This window comes from Caenorhabditis briggsae (assembly GCF_000004555.2).
Source record: "Caenorhabditis briggsae complete genome, chrX, whole genome shotgun sequence".
In the NCBI taxonomy this organism is placed as follows: Eukaryota; Metazoa; Nematoda; class Chromadorea; order Rhabditida; family Rhabditidae; genus Caenorhabditis; species Caenorhabditis briggsae.
In genome coordinates this window covers 3983871-4002894 of record NC_013491.2, presented here as the reverse complement: position 1 = coordinate 4002894, position 19024 = coordinate 3983871, and the positions used below count along the sequence as shown (strand labels likewise).

Below are 19024 nucleotides of genomic sequence, written 5' to 3'. Positions count from 1 at the left end.
AGCGGCACCTTTTCATATCATATCTTCTTCTCTCTCACTCATTTTATCAAGTTTTTCTGTTCCACTTTTTCACGGATCATCCTCCTCTTTTTCTCACCTGTGATATGATCGACAATTTTTCTCTCATCGTTTTTTCCTGGAAATTTTTACGGGCTAGGATAATTTATTAATGTTCGTCGACCATCCGTCACTTACTTTAATGACTTCTTCCCATTAATTTTCTGAGAAAAAAAAACGAAAAAATTCTGGCCAATGTGGTCCTTTAAAACAATCAATTTTAGAAGCTTTTTCAAATAGAAACGATTAGGGGAAACATGACAAGCCAAAAAAAAGCAATTTGCCAACTTCCGTGAATCGAAAATTGACGGGTCTAGTAGTACTAGTACAACTACTAGTACTCCAGCCTCTTTATTTATTGTCCGTTTCTTAAAAAACAGGAAGGTGTCAGATTTCTCGCCGCTGACCCTTTTACCCACTCTCTCAGACTTCACACATCGGTCAGCTAGTTGGATTTGCGGCGTAAACAAGGAATTGAACCTATTTTTCTCAAAGTTCTAGTTTCAGCGCTTCTTGTAAGTGTAAAAAGAAAGTAAATGATCAGTTGTGTTGTTCGTTACTTCTAGTTCCTGTTCCACCCAATCATTTATCTCATTCGCCGTACAATATCTTACAATCTTCCCCTCCTAAGCTTTATCTTTTGTTTTCTTGAAGAAAAATGAGATAAAGGACCGCTACTTAATAAGTTAATGATGCATAAACTAATTATTTTTTAGAATCCACTCAACTGGATATTAATTAATACTATTGTTTTTTTTTATTTCAGCTACAAGCCGCATTCGCACGCCACATGCTGTATTTGGAGGAGCATCGAGAAGTCGGAAACTGCACCGAAAAGGCTTTGCATCTTGCCGAACAGCACAGACAATACACCGAAGGAGCTATGGTGAGTTATCGGACACTTGATCCTTATTTTCCTCCAGTTCTGCCCTGATAGATCTATTTTTAATTCAGTCTATACCTTGGTGTGTGCGTTTTTTACAACTTGAATTGATAGGTAATCAAAGATCTTTTTCATCTTTTTCACACATTGAGAATCCCCCCCCCCCCCCCCCCATCCTCTCTCCCATCGTTCTTCCCGCATTTTTATTTTTCCTATCTCTCTTAGTTTTTTGCAATCCTTATCCTTGACTTTTGGATGAGAATTCCTCTCTTTGCGCGCAGAGCATCAAATCCATTTACCGAAATGACCCGACCCGACAATGACGAAAATCGGTTGTGTTTATGTATACTCGAAACCCTCTCAAGCGCATCTTTTTATCTGTTTGAAAAAGATCGACGCGTTAGTTGAAGAAGGAGACCAAAAAAAAAGAGGAACACTGTCCAAGGACTAGTCGGGACAACAATCTGAACATGTCTTTTCAGGAAGAAGTCGAGGCGTCGAGAAACCTCAAAAAAGCTGGAGAGGATCTCATCAGCTCAAACGAGGCTGAGGTAAACAACGACAATGACACTTTTTGAAGCGTTCAGCAAAATTTTTTACAGCTCTCTGGAAGTCTGGAGCCAAAGTGTGAAGAGTTGGAGAGGATGGCAGCGGCGTTGACATCCGCATTGGAGCGACGAGGCGATTGTCTGAAGCGTAGTGCTACGATGCATGAGCAAATTGCACAGGTTTGTAGATGGGGGTTGGATAGTACGAAACATATTTTTCAGGCAAATGCGTGGTGCACCCGTGGAGCTGACTTATTAGCGTCTGGAATGTCCGATTTCACCAATCCAAATCCAGGAACATCTTTGTCAGCGCTCGATGAGTTTATTGAGGAAGGAAATCATTTGAATGTGAGTTAGGATTTATGGGCTATGGGATCTGGGAATAATATCAATTTTTGAAATGTTGGGGTTTGTAAGCTCTCGGAAAGATTTTTGGAATTTCAAAACCCCAGTCTACCGTATTTGCTTTAGTAGTAGCCAACCCTAATGTGCACTTTGAGCTCAATTATCTCGGTACCTTTGAAAGATATTGAAAATGTGTCAACTGACACAATAATTTTATTATCATAATTGAAAATTTATTAGTAGAACACATTTCGATATCTTCTAGACGAGCCGAGATAATTGAGCTCAAAGTGCGCGTATTGAGTTCGCTTCTTTGAAAGAATATACGGTAACCAATTAAATAAAAATTCTGGGAATTCGAGACCGCAACTAATTCAAATTAAAACATCTTATCCAAATAGTTTATTTTCAACTTTTTATAAACTAGCAAACTCTGAAAAAAACTACATTTCTAAAATTGATCAAGGAAGTCCAGACTTTGAACTTCGATTTTTTCCAGAGTATTAGGAATTACTGTAGAATTTTTTTTTTCAAAAATGATTTAAATTACAAATAGGAAGTTGGATTTGTCAATTCTTATTGTCTCATAGTCGAAGTTTATATAGGTTACTGTAGCAAGATTGTCAGCTTGAAAAAAATGTTTGTATATTACTGTAATCCATACTGATCAAACTATATCACAAAACCCAATAAATGGGTCATTGATCAAGTGCCAAGATGTTGATTTTGGGCGGAGCTTAATGATAAAATTATCCTCTTTCGACCTATATTGGTATTTTCATACTTTTCTATTGACAGTGTTCACCTTTCCAGTTTTCAAGAAAAAAAACAACAACAGTTCTTAGTTCTGATTGAGCAAAAACATGATGTTTCGAGTGTTGCACAAATATATCTATTATGGATGTTTTTCGAAAAACACACTTTGAAAATGTAAAATTTCAGATTGAATTCCTGAAAGACACCACATCCCCAATGAATCAACTCCTGCTTCTCACAACCATTGAAACATCGACTTTGCTGAACTTGGTAAGTTCTAGAACACACTTTCCGTACAATTTTTCACCGGGGTCTTAATGAAAAACTTAGCGGCTTAGTAAATGATAGTGGCATGCCCCCCCCCCCACCGGTGATGATCCGGAAGAATCAACGGAAAATGAGCAAACAAAGGGTTGCCGGTTCGGAGAAACTGATTATCCGGTGTCTTATACGATCACATTCCAATTTTTCGGTCGCTGAAAAATTCGAACTTTCTTTTCCTGGGAATTATTTCTTGAGCTTTTTGCTAGCTGAAAGAAAAAAACTACTACTACTACACATTACTGATATTCTCCTACTTTTGCTTCTTCTTCTTCAATATCGGGATAATAAAAACGCGTCGACGATTTTCAATTCGAGTATCGTTGGGAGCTATAAAATAGCGAAAATGATATTCGCAGATGTTCTGGTGCGTTGGCCTTTTTATGATTTTGCAAGATGATGCTTCCCCTCGTGTCACCAGGTGGCGTCCTAGTCCCCTAGACCGAATATTTTGGAGCATTCTGACCCAAAAATCTCATTCCATATTCGGATATCCTGCAATTTACTCTCCCAATAACGAAACCAAAATCTCCCCTCTCCATTTTTGTTCACTCTCCATTTAACCCCTTTTCTTAGATTCATTACTCTTTGTTCTTTTGCCGACTGGAAATTTGGTGAGAAATTTACTGAGTGTCCGTTTGGGCACCAAATAATTCAGAAGGCCTCATAAACCATCTAGGCGGCCCGACAAAACACACTGTCAGATGCGGTTATGCTAATTCAATCAAAAATTTTCGGAAAAGGGAAAAAAGAGAAAAAGATAAAGGAAAGTATATAGAGAGGGTGGCAAAAATAATTTATGCGTTTTTGAGTTTTTTTTTTTTTTAGTTTTCGTGGAATCAGTCATTTTTAAAGGCACATAAATCTTTTGTAATTTCTAGAAAATCGGATTTTTCAATATACCGTGAAAACTGTAATAGAAGAGCCCCCACATTGTCAAGACTCTCAAGTTTGTGCTGAATTATCTCAATTTCTATGCTAGATATCTGAAAAGTGTCAACTGATAACACACTTCTGAATTAATGATAAACAAATTATCAGTCGACAACTTTTTCATATCTTGGACAGCAAGCGAGATACGGTACTTGTCAATCAAATGTACAAAATATATTTTTCAGTTTATTTTGGACCATTTACACGATTTTCAGAAGTCTGGAGCTCGGCTGTCAATGTTCTGATTACATTGAAAATGTTGGAGAATGGGACACAAACCTAGATTGAAAACTTTAACTCACAAAATTTTTAAAAACTCCTAGTTTTTTCAGATATTTTCCGGTTTTTGAAAAACGCCCCTTTTTAGTACTTTACCGTTTTGAAAACGTAATGAACAGGTGTTGTTCAGGGACCGAGTAATAGCTGAAAAACTAGAATTTTCAAAAAATTCTGTGAACACAAAGTTTTTAATCTAGATCTATTTTACATTCTCCAAAATTTTCAAAACAATCGAAAACTAGACAGCCGAACTGCAGACTTCTGAAAATGGTTAAAAATGCACTGAAATACACTTTTTTGAAATTGGCTCAAAATTAGCAATTAGGTGTCCTTATTACTGGTTTTACGATATCAAAATTCTTCCCGAAACTACTTCCGATTACCACCAATAATCCAACTAGAAAACTTCCAAATATCATATAACCTTTTTCTATTTGCCAACCCCAAAGTATACATTTCAATCATTTCGAACGCTGCAAACTTCACCTCTGATAATCAAATAATTAGAGAACAAATAAGTGCCAAATGATCCGACTCGTTCAAAAACTTTCAAACTAGAATCCCCTTAATGATACCAATTCTTCCCCTCTCATTCGAATAAGGAAACCACGGACCTTGTATGATCGCTGCAGCAGTTCGATCATGCATATAAATGAGAAGAAAGAGAATGTTCGGCGTTCAAAACGAATAGATCGTCGTCGTGTTCTTCTTTTTCGTATATAGCAATCTTATTGTTGTTTCGTAAAAAGTTGCGATTCTGGGGAAATGACTTTTATCGCGATTTGAATAGATTGCAATACTTCTTCTTCTTCTTCATCTCCTTTTCCAGAATATCTTATCGCGCCCCGTTAGGCGATATGATACTACTGTAATCGGAAGTGAGGCGTGAAGAGAGAACTTATGAAAAGAATCTTAAGAAGTGAAACTCTGAGAATACATCCTAAAAAGCCTCAATTTTCCAGATCGAAGAACGCATTGGAGATATTCGGCGAATGTCGCTGGCGAAACGTGACCAACTCAACAAACTACACCTACAAAAACCGCCACCGGTACAGATTGTCACGCCGGAGAAGAAAAGCAAAAAGAATAGCAAGACAGAGGTGAGCAACATGGAATAAATCATACAGAAGGGTGAAAAAGTGCCGACATGTGTACAGAAGGAACCTCCCCTCATGATTCATTAGGGGCGCCGCGGAGAAGAAGAAAAAGAACAAAAAATGGGAAAAAATTGGTTGCATTTTTTCGGAAAATGCTTTTTCCTGGATTGCACCGTTTTACATACAGTACCAATCAATAGGATATACAAAATTGAGTTTTTTAGTTGATTTTCGACATTTTCAGGAGTCTGGCGTTTGGCTATAAAGTGTCCAATCACTTTGAAAGCTTTGGATGGCGTAGAACAGACCTAGATTGAAAATTTTGCATTTACCGAGATTTTTGAGAACTCCAAGTGTTTGATCTATCTGTCGATTTTTGAAAGAAACCTGCATTTTCACGTTTTCAGTACAAAAACGGGTCAAAAATGAGTGTCTTCTAGAAATCGGCAAGTAGCTGAAAAACTGGGAATTTTCAAAAATTCCGTGAAAGCAAAGTTTTCAATCTAGGTCTGTTTCATGGCGGTACTCGCTAATAAAACTGAGTAGAATAAAACTGTAACATAATAAAACTGACCATAATAAAACCATACTTAACAGGCCATGGCCCGGTCCGCAAAACCTCGCCGGGCGGACCGAGCGGAGCCAGAGACTTCCAGAGCCCAGCCTAGCCAAGGCAAAGCTCGGCGAGGCTTGTGGGCCGGGCCCTGGCTTGTTAAGTATGGTTTTATTATGCTCAGTTTCATTATGTTACAGTTTTATTCTACTCAGTTTGATTAGCGAGTTCCGCCCTGTTTCATACCTTCCAAAACTTTCAAAATGATCGAAAACTGGATAGCGGAGCTTTTGAAAATGGTAAAAACGACCGAAAATCAACTAAGAATTACGTTTTCGTGTGTCTTTTTGACTGGTGTTGGTGTCTTCAAAATGATTTATTTTTTTGGTTTTTTTGTTTTATTTTCACTTTTTCAAATTTTCCAGATTTCTTTCAGACAGGACTTTTTTCTTTTCAGGTTGTAAACAAATTATTTGCTTCTAGAAATTTCCGTCTGAATAAGCTCTAATTAGTCTAGAGAAAATTGTTTTCGAAATATTCTTATATTGTCGTCAATTTGAATATAAACCGGCGTGACGTCACCAATGGAACTGGTAGCAACAGCTGGAGAATTTCGTGAAGGTCGTCCTAGCGCCATGGGAGGTACACACCGTTATCCGGTATATGAGAAAGTTGCTTATTGAGATTTTGTTTTCTCTTTTTGGTCATAAGATTTTCCATTTTCCACTTTTTTCTCCTCGAAAGTTGGTCATAACTCTTTCTTTTACCCCCGAGGGGGCAAAAATAGGGCACTCACGTTACACTATATATTTTTCAATTTATTTCGCTGGGTTTTCCCACGCCCTTGGCTCTGAATCAAGGTTTGTGCTGTTTCGGAGTCAGCTTAGGCATATTATCTTCCATTATTTGAACAAATTACATACACCACAGCGAGAAGAAACTCGTCGGGAGCATTATCCTTCCATGATAGCTGTTCTCACGCGAACACTCGAAAAACACTCAACGACCCGTCCTCGCGGAACCCCTCTTTTCCTTTTTCTCGGCTTATATTCAAATGGCACTGATGATGCGGCTTCTGATGGTAGTCATCTCGTTGGTCAACAAGATCTTTTTTTTCGGAAACTGTACATATTGAATTCTCCAATTCTTCTATACCTTCTTCTTTGTCTCACCATGTTTCGTTTTCCATTAATTTTTTCTCCTTGTTGTAAGAATCATTTCTGTTCTTTAGGGTTACGGTATTTCTTCTTGTCTAGTCTAGCTGCAAATAGATTTTGTTTGTTTGTAAGAAATGTAATATTTTCAAAAGCCTCAATCGTTTAGCACCACTCTTCTCTTTTTTAAAATCTTTTTAAAAAACCGATTTGTGCTGACCCGTACCACTCGGACACTCGGGGCGACGAGAGAGAAAACATGTGGAAGCACTTTTGACCGATCCGCAGGAGACGAAAAGTGAGGGAGTGGAGCGGTTAAAAATTTGCGTAGGAGATCTTCTTAGTGCCATCTGCCTTCTCCACCCACTTTGACTTCTCGTTCATCTGCATTTTTTAATTTGTTATCAGCGCCTGCGGTTTGAATATTTTTGACATAAGATATTCAAAAACCCCATTTTTTAAGAGAATTTTTGGCGATTTTTATCATTTTCTAGAGGCTGGTGCTCGGCTGTCGAGATTCCGGTCACTATGAAAATTATAAAAGGTATAAAACAGTCCTAGATTGCAAACTTAGCATTCACAGAGTTTTTCGATTATTTCTAGTTTTTCAGCTATTCTCCAAATTCTGAAAACGCCTCTTTTGGACCGTTTTGTACTGAAAACGGGAAAACGGTATCTTTCAAAATCCGGCAAATTGTTGAAAACGTAGAAGCTTTCTAGTTTTTCAGTTAATTTCCGACTTCTGAAGGACACCTGTTTTTCAAGTTTTCATGCCGAAAACAGGTTAAAAAGGGTGTCTTTCAAAAATTGACAATTAGCTGAAAATCTAGGAATTTCCAGATAATCCTGTATATGCAAAGTTTTCACTTTACAAGGGAACCATGTTTAGCCTTCATCTCAGAATTTTTTCTAGATTTGCTCATTTTTAGTTTCGAATACCGGCTTTCTTGTGATGTATTTGGTTTTCTGCACAAATTTCTAGAAGTCGAGTTATGGGCTGTTTAGGTGATTTCAGTACTAATTTCTCACTTTTGGAGTGAGTTTTTGAAAGGGTTAATGAGAGTTTTTCGGCATTTCTTGAGTGTGAATCGTAATTTTGAGAATTTCTCTACAATCTGACAGAGTCTTTTCATTTTTCAAAAAAAAATTTTTTTGAAAAAGTTTTTCCATGTACCCCTTTGCGAAATTTTACAATTTTTCGAAAAAATTTTTAATGTGCTAAAATGCATTCTAAGCTCATAGAAATCATAAAATGAGTCTTTTCACATAATTCTATAGCCTATATCTGTTTTGAAATCTCAAATGAGTGGCTTCTTCCGAAACTTCTATGAATCGTATTCCTTCGAAAATCACCCAGTAGCACTCAAATCTTGTGAAAACATAGATTTACATACTTCTTGCAAGATTTATCACTGTTCCGCACTAAATATGATCAAAACGGGGGATTTCGACTGATATTTTGACTATATAAGGCTTTCCAGTAGTGTTTCAAGAAGTTTTCAGAAGATATTTATTGGATATTTTTCGAAACAAGTCCAAAATGAATTTTTCTCTCAAAATAATTCAAGCTTTTTTCCTACTCAAAAAATAGAGCAAACATAGTTTTGATTTTCGAAAAATGCAATTTCCTCCAACGTCAAAGAAAAAAAGAAAAAAGAAAAATGCACAATGACGGAATCGAACCCCAAACTTGTAATTACTATTCATCCCCACTATCCACTCGGCCACTGTTGCGTGTTTCTTCCACAGTGGAAAATGTATAGAAAAAAGAGGGGAAAGTGGAAGGGAAGGAGGAGACCAAAATACCAACATATTTTCAGATGGAATTCCCTCGACTTCTAGAAATTTGTGCAGATAACTAAATACATCACAAGAAAGCCCGTATTCGAAACTATAAATGAGCTAATTTAGAAGAAATTCTGAGATGAAGGCTAAACATGGTTCCCTTGTTAGGTCTGTTTTTACACCCTCCAAAATTTTCAAAGTGAATGGAAACTTTACAGGCGTGCTCTAGACTTCTGAAAATAATCCAAATTACCGAAAATTAACTGAAAAATATGTTTTTGTATTTCTTATATTCTCTTGAATACCCGTGATCTTCGAAAAATATACGCAAAGCCTCAATTTCGCATTAATAAGAGAGTAAGTAATGATAATCACGAGCCATGTCCCATGTGTTATGCATAAATTTGAAATTTGTAGTGTGTTGAATCTCACTGCTTCCAAGAATAGGCATAAATTCCATCCATCATTGCCTCTAGATTTGTTATTTTTCCTCCCAATTCGTAGTCAGAAGCTGCAGCGACAGCCCCGCGCCTCATTTTTTACCGCCAAATTAAAGCAGATCAATCGCGCTAATTCCTCTCTTTTTTGGAATCCTTTTCCCCATTCATTTTGCTTCACATTTCGATTGTTTTTATTTCTGTGCTGCTTGGTTGGTTGGCTTTTCGTATCTTTTTGGGGTGGGAGGAAGTGGAAGAAAAATTGGTGGCCCCGGACGCTCTTTTCCGCCCCATTTTTTGCTTCTTAGGCAAAAATAGGCAGAAGCATTTGCCCTTCTTTTTATTTCTAAGGTGGCCACGGGAGCTTATAATTATTGCTCTTTTTTATTTCTTTTCCTTTCTGCGAGCATTAAGAAGAATCCACTTAGTCCCTTGTATCTTCAGAATGCATTTACAAAAACCAGAATTATATACTTGGATTAATTGAACGAGGAACGGAGGTTTATTGCCACCAGATGAGTTATATAAACAGATCGGATGTCAATGCCCTTTCTCGGTCCTTCGCATTGCATTATCGTCAAATCATACGGTCAACCGTCCCCCTCATCGTCTTTACCTAATCCGTCATTTAAACCATAACACACGCAAACTGTCTCGTCGTCTCTTGCTCTCTCGCTCTTGTCACCACAAAAACACCTAGGGGTCCGTCCGCCTAGTCATTCCGTCGGCCTTCTGAACTGTAGAGATTTGTTGCCTCGTTGTCTGCGTCTCTTCGTCATACACACTCTTTCTGTCTACGCGCGCACCGCGTTCACTTGTGTTGCGTTGCCCTCCTCCTCCCGCGCGGGCCGTCCTTTTCTGCTCCGCCCTTCTCTCTTACTTCATTTTCTCCATTTTTGCGGGGCATATCGGTCCGATTTCTATCTTCTCTTTTTTTATGCTTTGTAACTTCTTTTTTTTTATTTCTACCAACTTATCCTTCACTTGTTAGCACTCTGGAGCCACCGACTGCCTTCATGAAGCGTACACTTCCAAGATTCTTGTCGTTCCGGCGCTCAAAGCGCAGACTCATCACTTCCGTATCGGCACCGTTGATTGTTATGAACTACAATGAGCATCAGTATGAGGTAAGTCTTGAATTGGACCTTTTTCCCTTTTTTTCGGGATAATACCGCCGTTGCGCAAAATCAGTTTAGCTGTTTTCAATAGGAATCAAATTCCGGTCGTTTTCCGAAAGAAAAAAAAATGTAATCCAATTTTTCATTACTTTTCGTCTTCTTGTTTACTCTTTATCAAAATCGGTTGCGCTCTCTACTGACATTGCGTAGGGTTTAATTTAGCGGCGGTGATGGCACAAACAGTATTTTGCAAAAACTGGTTTCGTTTACTGATATGATGCCTGTCATCGAGGCCAAGTATCACTTTCTAGCCGCGCTCAGCTGTAAAGTTCGGGATTGATAACACCAAAAGCAAAAGTGCCGACTATTATTTAGCCAATTGTATATTGTACTATGATAAGGGGAGATGTTTGACAATGTGTTTGGGAATGAACATATAGCGTAGTTTGCTATTTAGTTTCATATGCCCTATTTAGTTCTTATCGCGGGAAGGTCGTCAATTCAGAACGTTTTAGGGCCTGTTTATTTGCACTGTATATTATGAATTTCTGCCTCCTTCTGCCACGATTCGATTCATTCATTTACACCCTGTTTTGGCAAATAGTGTAATCTATTTCCTTTTTAATTAACTAAGGGGGAAAGGAAGAAAGACAATTTCTTGTCAAGAGGGGATATCAGTTGATATGGCGGATGATATACAGTAAAACGGAGAAGGAACGTTGTTTTTTCACGTTTTCCGGGCCATAGAGATGCGTCTTTTGGAAATCAGAAAATACCTGAAAAACTAGGAATTTTCCAAAAATTCTGTGAAGGCAACATTTTCAATCTAGGTCTCTTTTACACTCTCCAAAATCTTTAAAAGGATGGGAAGCTTGACAGCCAAGCTTCAAACTCCTGAAAAAGGCGAAAATCCGCTGAAAATTTTTTATTAGATATTCTATCGGTCGGCCTCATAGAAAAGGTTATATCTTAGCGGGGAAAACAGCGGCAAACTGTATAGAGAAACGATAATTTGACCCTTGGTCGAATCGTTTCGCGTGTTGTGTTTATCCCGTACTTCCGATTATTGTTAACATTGGTGCCAACGACTTGCGTAGCTCATTCTCGAGTGCCCAGCCACACGTAAGCACAATATGTTACGAGCAGCCAGCAACCACTCAGAGCAACCCTCTGCTTTTAAAAGACCATGGGACCTCAAGTTATGGAAATGGAAAGGAAACAAAAAGTATTCTATTCCAATACGGTTGGCGCCTTTCGCAAATGGCCCGAATCGTTTTCATTTCCTCCCCATTGTTGAAACACCTAAACCACTTTCACCACCGCCTATTGATAGGCTATCCCTTTCCTTTGCGGCAGTTGTAAAACGTTTCGAAACCGTCTTTAGGTAACAGGCAGGCTATAAAAACATTTGCTTTGTTCTGACACCCAGAAGAATGCAATCCAGATATGTCCAATGGGAACTCGTTTTGCTTGAAATATATATCTATCGATGATGAACGATGAAGTCGTTCTGGGGGAAGAAGTTGTGGCGCCAAAAAAACCGATAAAAATCTGTGTGTGTCCACAAAAACGACGATGTTGTTTGTTTTAGTACAAATACAAAACTTGGAAACTTTGTTTTCCCAAAAAAAGTCTCCACATTATTGGCATCAAACTTAGCATGATATGTAGACTCTTTTTTGGGGGATGCTAGCGTCCAGAGGGCTATTCAGTCTCCAAAAGGGAACTTTGAATAATTGCGGGTTGTTGAAGGATTCATGGTGTCAAGATGGAAGGTGGTGCAGCAGCACATCCAAATGCTGTGCGTCTAATTACACTCATATCCGATGTCCTTTCGATTTTTCAAGGTTTCTCTCTTTTTAGAATCACTTTCCTTTTTCCCTTGTGATGACATAAAGAGGAGCAAGGGGAAGAATACGAAAAAAAAGAAGAGGAAAATAGGAGATTTAAGGTGTTTCGCTAATTGTTTGCGTTTAGAATTTTAGGTGGTGATGCTTCTTAGCACAGCGAAAAACGGTTAAAAAAAAGAGTTTGAACAGTTATTCTTTTCTTGTTCTTCTTCTTCCCAAATTTTCCATTATAACCCAAAAACCCTACTTCTTGTATTCTCTCTCTCTCTCTCTCTGAAACTGTCGATGTCCATCCTTCAGAAGAAGTATGGATTCTGGGGTTCACTTCTAACGAAATATTGCTTTTTGTGGGCACTTGTCAAAAAGCGACGAGATAAAGAAGCTGAGAAGCTTCAGCAGGAGGTACGCCTCCCATTCTGGGACGTTCAATTCAATCTCAACACCCAATCAAATAATTGTTGTCAAACATTAGAACACCCTGACAGATCAGATAAGGTTCCAAAAGGGGGAGGCCAAAATTTCAAACATTGTGCACTACTATTGTTGCATTTGTCATAATGAGCACTCGTCGTGCAGAAGCAAAATGTGTTAAAAAGACCCAAGGGACGCGTATGGCGCACTTCATTGTCGATTATTAGCCGCCATTTTGGAAATCCCCAGAAGCATTTAGGAAACATGAATCATGAGGGAGTACCAGATACTAAAAATACTACAACTACAAAATAAAAACAATATATTAACCCCCTCAGGTTTTCCAGCACGACTCCAAGGATGTTCCAAGCTGCTCAGGAGACTCAACACCGGCCGGTGGACTTAGTCCAAGACGTGACACCCGTGAAGTAACCAATGCTTATGATGAGATGGTAAGAAATCCTGTTTTCCTTCTCTCAAACCTAACCTCAAACTTTTCAGATTGCCACTGAAATTAGCTACGTCGCCGATCTCAAAGAGGTCATAATTCACTACTTGGAACCGTTCGAGGCTGTCGAGAACCAAGCAAGTCTGCCAGATTCGCTTCGAGGCAAGCCAGACTGTCTCTTTGGCAACGTTCGTGAGCTCTACAAATTCCATCATCGAGTAGTTTTGGAGGATTTGGTAGCCGCGAGATCAACAGCAGAGATGTGCAGAGTTTTGATGCAGCATCGAAATCAGTGAGTTAGAAAATACTAGAAAAAGTCCCAAATATCTAAAAATAAATTTTCAGGATCTATCTCACATACCGCACCTACTGCCAAATTCACGGATCCAACCAGAAAGTCCGAGACTCTGTTAAGAACCATCCATTCTTCAAAGACTGCCAACGAAAAGCCAATCACAACATGGATATGAGTTCCTACCTCCTCAAGCCAATCCAACGCATCATGAAGTACCAACTTCTTCTTGGAAACATTATGGATGACTGCCCAGCAGATGTGCGAGACGAAGTGGCAAAGACTCGCGACAGTATGGTAGAGCTCCTCAACCAAATCGACGCCTCCATGCAACAACTACACATTTCTGGATACAATGGTGACTTGAAGTCGCTCGGTCTCCTTCGTCTTCAAACCGAATGCGATGTGTACACCTACAACCGTAAGAAGAAGGCCAAGTTGTCACGTGCGCAGAAGAGATTCCTTTTCTTCTTCGACGGAGCTGTCATGTTCTGCAAGAAGCGAGTTAGCAATCCAGCATCTACTTTGAACTCGGAACCAGAGTATTTCGAGCACAAGTTTTGCATTCCGGTGAGTCCCGCCAATTATCGATTCTATAAAATTGTTGTGATTCCAGATCATCTCGCTTGGATACGACACATCATCTCGCAGCAGCTCCAACCGCTTTGAAGTTTGGGATGAAGCCAAGACTGACGCATACGTCATTGAAACCATCGACCCAACCGCCCGTAGCAAATGGATCCAACGCCTTGGAAAAAGCGAATCGTCGCAGGATGCTTGGCTAGAGAACAGACAGCGGCCAAAGAGCTGGGCAAGCACTGTGTCCAACGAGAGCTCTTGCTCGTCGAGCACACGCGAATCAGATAGTGCTGATAGTGCGATGGATACCAATGGCAACACGCAGACCACGCAAGTCAACGTGCCATATTCGCCAACGATGGATAGTCAGCTTGATTTAACTGTAAGTTCTAAAACAATTTTAATTGGATATTTAATCGTAACATACGGGCTAAAATGGAGTCTTTAAAAAATCGGAAAATATCTGAAAAATTGGAAAATTTCAAAAAAAAAAAAGATTTGAATCCAAAGTTTTTAATCTAGATCAGTTTTAAACCCTTGGAAATTTTCAAAGCGATAGGGAACTTGACAGCCAAGCTCCAGACTCCCGAAAATAGTTTTCACAATCCAAAAATCATCTGAAAAATACGCGTTTGTCTATCTTGTTGACCGCTTTTCTTAATATTTGCTCTAAATTGATTTTTTCGAAAGTTCCTGGAATTTCTGGAATCTAACAATTCTCTATTTTCAGATGGATACCACACCACTTCGAACAGCCGAAATCAACAACGAGGTGGAGCTTGTCGACAGCTGCTAAACCCGGTTTTCTTGTAAATTGATTGCCTATTCTCCTCTTTCAAAGAAATTCCCTGTAAAAAACGGCCATCCCACCCCCCCCCCCCCAATCATTCTACCCTGTTCTATGTTCAAAAATCCCGAGACAATATTTCTTATATTTTTCCATCTCCATTTTAAACAAAACCCTCTCCTAAGGTTTGCGGGTCCCACTCAGCCACCATCACTAGCTAGAAAACAAGATTCTTTCTCATGTAACCATGCCACTCGCCCCGATTCACTGTAAATGCAAAATGCAGAGTTTCCAAGATACTCTGTCTAGACAATTATTGTGTTTTGACACTCACCCAGCCCCCCCCCCCCCCACTGATTGATACATTCAAGTTTATATAGTTTTATTTTGTTCCCCCCGGTTATCAGCCGGTTTTGTGAGTCTGTACGTGTCTCTTTTGTTCATTAGTTCGACCCCTACCAACAACAACAACCTGCTCCTTTTTCTTGAGTATTCCCAACACTTTCTCAAAGTATGTTTTTGTGAATGATGAATTTTTGTATCTTATTTCTTTTCCCCCAAATAAACTTATTGTTTATCGAATCATTGTTTTGATATTCTAAAAATATCTGAAAGTCAGGGAATAAATTTACAGGAAAATATAGAATTTCGAGATATCTCTTGAAGATTCTGGAAACCAAAAAATTGAGCCAATTTATCTCATTTCCTGTAGAATATATTTAAAAATGGTCAACTGACAAAGTGCTTTTTATAATATCAAAAATTTTTTGTCAGAAGATTATTATCAGGAACCGAGATAAACTGGCTAAGAGTTTAGCCCGGAGTTAGGGTTCATTCTATTAGAATGTTTACTGAACATATTTTCCTCAGCGGTTAGGTTGAATCTACCGTCTCGCGCCAACCGTGAACCCAATTTAATCTAATTTCCAATTTGAAATTATTAGTTAAATTGAGAAGTGAACTATTTTTTAAAATTCTCAAACGATTGCAAACAAGTTTCTAAAAAAAATAATATAATTTTCTCCCATTTTCTTCATTCAAAACAATGGAGAAAATACATTGTGCATTATTTTTTATTTTATTCGACATTAACGAAATCCTGAAGCTTTTCGGATGTACACTAAGAATCAATAAGTTATATAAAAACGTATTTTTCAGTTGATTTTTGGCAAGTTTTGCCATTTTCAGAAGTCTGGAGTTGGCTGTCACGTGTCTAACCACATTGAAAATTGTGGAGCTTCTGAAACAGAACTAGCTTGAAAACCTTGCATTAACAAAACTCTTTGAAAGTATTTAGTTTTGAGCTATTTTTCGCGTTCTAATGCACACCCACTTTTTTACCGATTTCAATACAAACGACTTCAAAAAAGGAGTTCTGTTCAGAAATCGGCAAATAACTGGAACATTAGGAATTTTCAAAAAATTCTGTAAATGCAAAGTTTTCAATCTAGGTCTGTTTAATATCCTTCAAAATTTTCAAAGTGATCTGAAACTTTACCGCCAAGCTCCAGACTTTTGAAAATTATTGAATTCATCGGAAAACCATGTTTTTGATATTACAGGAATGCTGTGAAACTGGAAATTACAAACATATCATGTGAGATCCTTATCTGCTGCGTAACTGTCATGTGTTCACAACTGATCCTCTGGTTGTCGTTAAACGACAGTATACCATTTTCACAGCTTTTGTTATCATAGGAGCAATTGCTCACCGATTTTTTCTATCGACAAAATCTATGGAAAGTATCTTTCTTCCAATCTCTCACATCTGTGTCCGGAAACATAAAAGGGATTAAAAACGAGAAAAGCCATAATCCTTTTCCGCCCATTTATCAACCCTCCGCATGATACGAAAGCTTCAAAGTAGCAGAGCTTCTCCTTCTAAACTACAGCCATTTTTGACGAATGTTTGAATCCAGAATTTAGAAGTTGTAGTATCTCATAAGATTTCAATTAGTTCGAAAATTCAAAACTATACAAGTTGCTTAACTTTTCTTCAAATCTCGTTTTCAAGGTTATCCCCAAATTTCCAAAACGGCTTACTTCCTAGTAGCTCTTCATTTTCAGACGAACAAACTAGATTCATATGAACCAGGTCCGTTTTGAATAAATCTAGAAATTTGTAGATTTTGACACTTAATGTCCCGTGAGAAATTGAAGTTACTCAAATTTGTATCAAAAAATAAAGAAATTTGTGTCTGAAAATTGCGCTTTGTGCTTTCTGATTTTATTTTCATCTTACTTTTCTCTACCACTACCACGAACTGCTTGACTGAAAAACAAGCCAGTGATAAATAAAATAGTCAAACTACCATTCTGAAAAACAACCTCATTCCCTAATAAGCTCAATAACGGGGGATTATTTTCACACGAGAAAAGTTATCTTATCACTCTCTTTCATTGATTTTTTTTCGAAAGTACCCAGAAAAGTCTCTAAACCTGATCTTCTTTGTACAACACATTTCTTTTCCCTTTTTTCCTCTCAATAAAATCGGACAATTATCATGTCACCCATCTATCGACGTGGAGATGTGTTTCTAAGATTTTCACTGACCTCAGAAAATTCAAAATAAGGCAAAACAAAGGCAATTCAGTTGAGAAGGACTTGTCAATTAATTCTAGAGAATAGATAATTGAGAGACGTCATTAAATTTTCTTCTTTTTGTTTCTGTTCAAAGTTCATCGGCTTTCGAGTTAGGTAAAATAATTGAATAATGGAGAATAATTAGGTTAATTAGGTGACATTTTCTGAATTTCGATCATTAGAGTCAAATTCATCAGTAAATAATTTTTCTGAACTAAAAATTGATTGAAGTTCTCGGCAGGTGAAAATGAAATTCTGTTGTTTCGAAGTCTTAACAATACTTAATCAAAAATTTCATTTAATATTTGATCAATTCCAGTTAAGCTGTTGAGTATAACCATCTAAGGACCCCCTAACCATCATCTTCGACCGATAGTTTCTCATTTCTTGTAATAGTTTTCTTAATTGCCGTGTTAACAAAATATTGTCCATACTATGATGAAATTTTTAGCAATTTCCCATTTTTCATGTTTTTCATCAAAGCCGAAAAAAAATGAGTAAAACTTTAGATGCTCCCATTTTACCGTAATTAATAATATATAAGGTCACCGTAGGCAAGATCAATTATCTCGGTTCCTATGAGGGATATCAAAAATCTGCCCATTGATAAAACATTGGTGATATCATGATGAATAATTTTTCAATTGTAAGTTTTCAGGTATCTTTGAACCGAGATAATTGAGCTAAAGTGCGTTTCTACTAGAAAACTTACAATGACAGGCTTTAGGGTGCATTCGTTCGTATGTTGGTTTATCAAAATCCTAGAAACTTTATACAGCCATTAAACCTGTTTTATTTCGATATAACTGGGAAAAAATTATTTTGCATTCTTGGTTTTTCAAGAAAGTTTGAACGAAATTGAATTTTGCGGTAGGTATACTAAAAAACAATCTTAACGTTCTGCTAAATGTAAGGTTAACAAGTTTTTTGAAATTTCAAAAAGTTTAACACATTTTTGCGAAAAAATGAAAACCAAAAACCCTGAAGAATAGCTCCAAAAAATCGCTCATTTTACAATTTTCCCATCTCAAAAAATGTCACTTAGTACCAAGATTCTATTATGTCGTTTTTTTCTTCATTCGTTCTTCTTTTTTCTTTGTCTCAGCCAATGTTCTCGACTAGCAGCTTTCTCTATTCCCTTCAGTTGCCCCCCAGTCGCCTCGGAATCGTCGTCTCTCTTCCGCTCTGTTTCTCCGCACTCGCCCAGTTGCCACCTCGCATCCCTCGTTTCGCCCCATCTTGTTCGCATTTTCTGCCCCCGCACCCTTTTCGCCCCGTTTCTTCCATTACACCACCACAGAAAATGTTTCATTGCACTACTACTCGTCTTCTTCATAGTCTCTTCTTCTTCTTTTTCTTCTTCTTATCCCTAAGTAGCCGTCTCATCAATATCTTCTGATAATATCGGTTCAGGGACAACCAGAAAGTCGATATTTTTCTCCAATTTTCTTGGCCAGCCGAATTAGTCCGCACGGAAGAATGCGGTCGGGGGCTGACAGTGTATGTTTGACGAGGACAATGGTCCTCACCTCATAGTCCAAACAAATAAAACATTCGGATTCTCTTCTCCGTTCTTCTTTCGCCTTTCCTTCTTCACCATGCCTCACGTGAACTAATTCTGTCAATTCCCTGGCATCCCGGAGTGTTTTTACTTGTTCCGACAGCTCATGTGATCCTCTTGATGTGTTTCTGCCCGTTTTCCTTTTTTCTCTTAATTCAGCTACCAAAATTGTCTTGAAAAATGATTTCCTTTTTTTTTTCAGGTAATTTTGTACTGTGATTCATTTTCCTTCTCATCTAGTCATAA

At 38.0% G+C, this 19024-nt stretch overlaps 1 protein-coding gene across 1 annotated transcript; it reads left to right on the top strand.

The window, feature by feature from the left end:
• Window positions 1–847: 847 nt before the first annotated feature.
• Window positions 848–14642, top strand: Cbr-cgef-1 (the record flags this gene model as incomplete). The annotated part of the gene is made up of 10 exons (XM_045239046.1): window positions 848–943; window positions 1423–1491; window positions 1543–1836; window positions 2776–2859; window positions 5085–5222; window positions 12875–12979; window positions 13029–13267; window positions 13321–13837; window positions 13884–14228; window positions 14577–14642. The coding sequence occupies 10 exons, from the start codon at window positions 848–850 to the stop codon at window positions 14640–14642; spliced, it is 1953 nt and encodes a 650-aa protein (XP_045092017.1).
• Between the last annotated feature and the right edge of the window lie 4382 nt (window positions 14643–19024).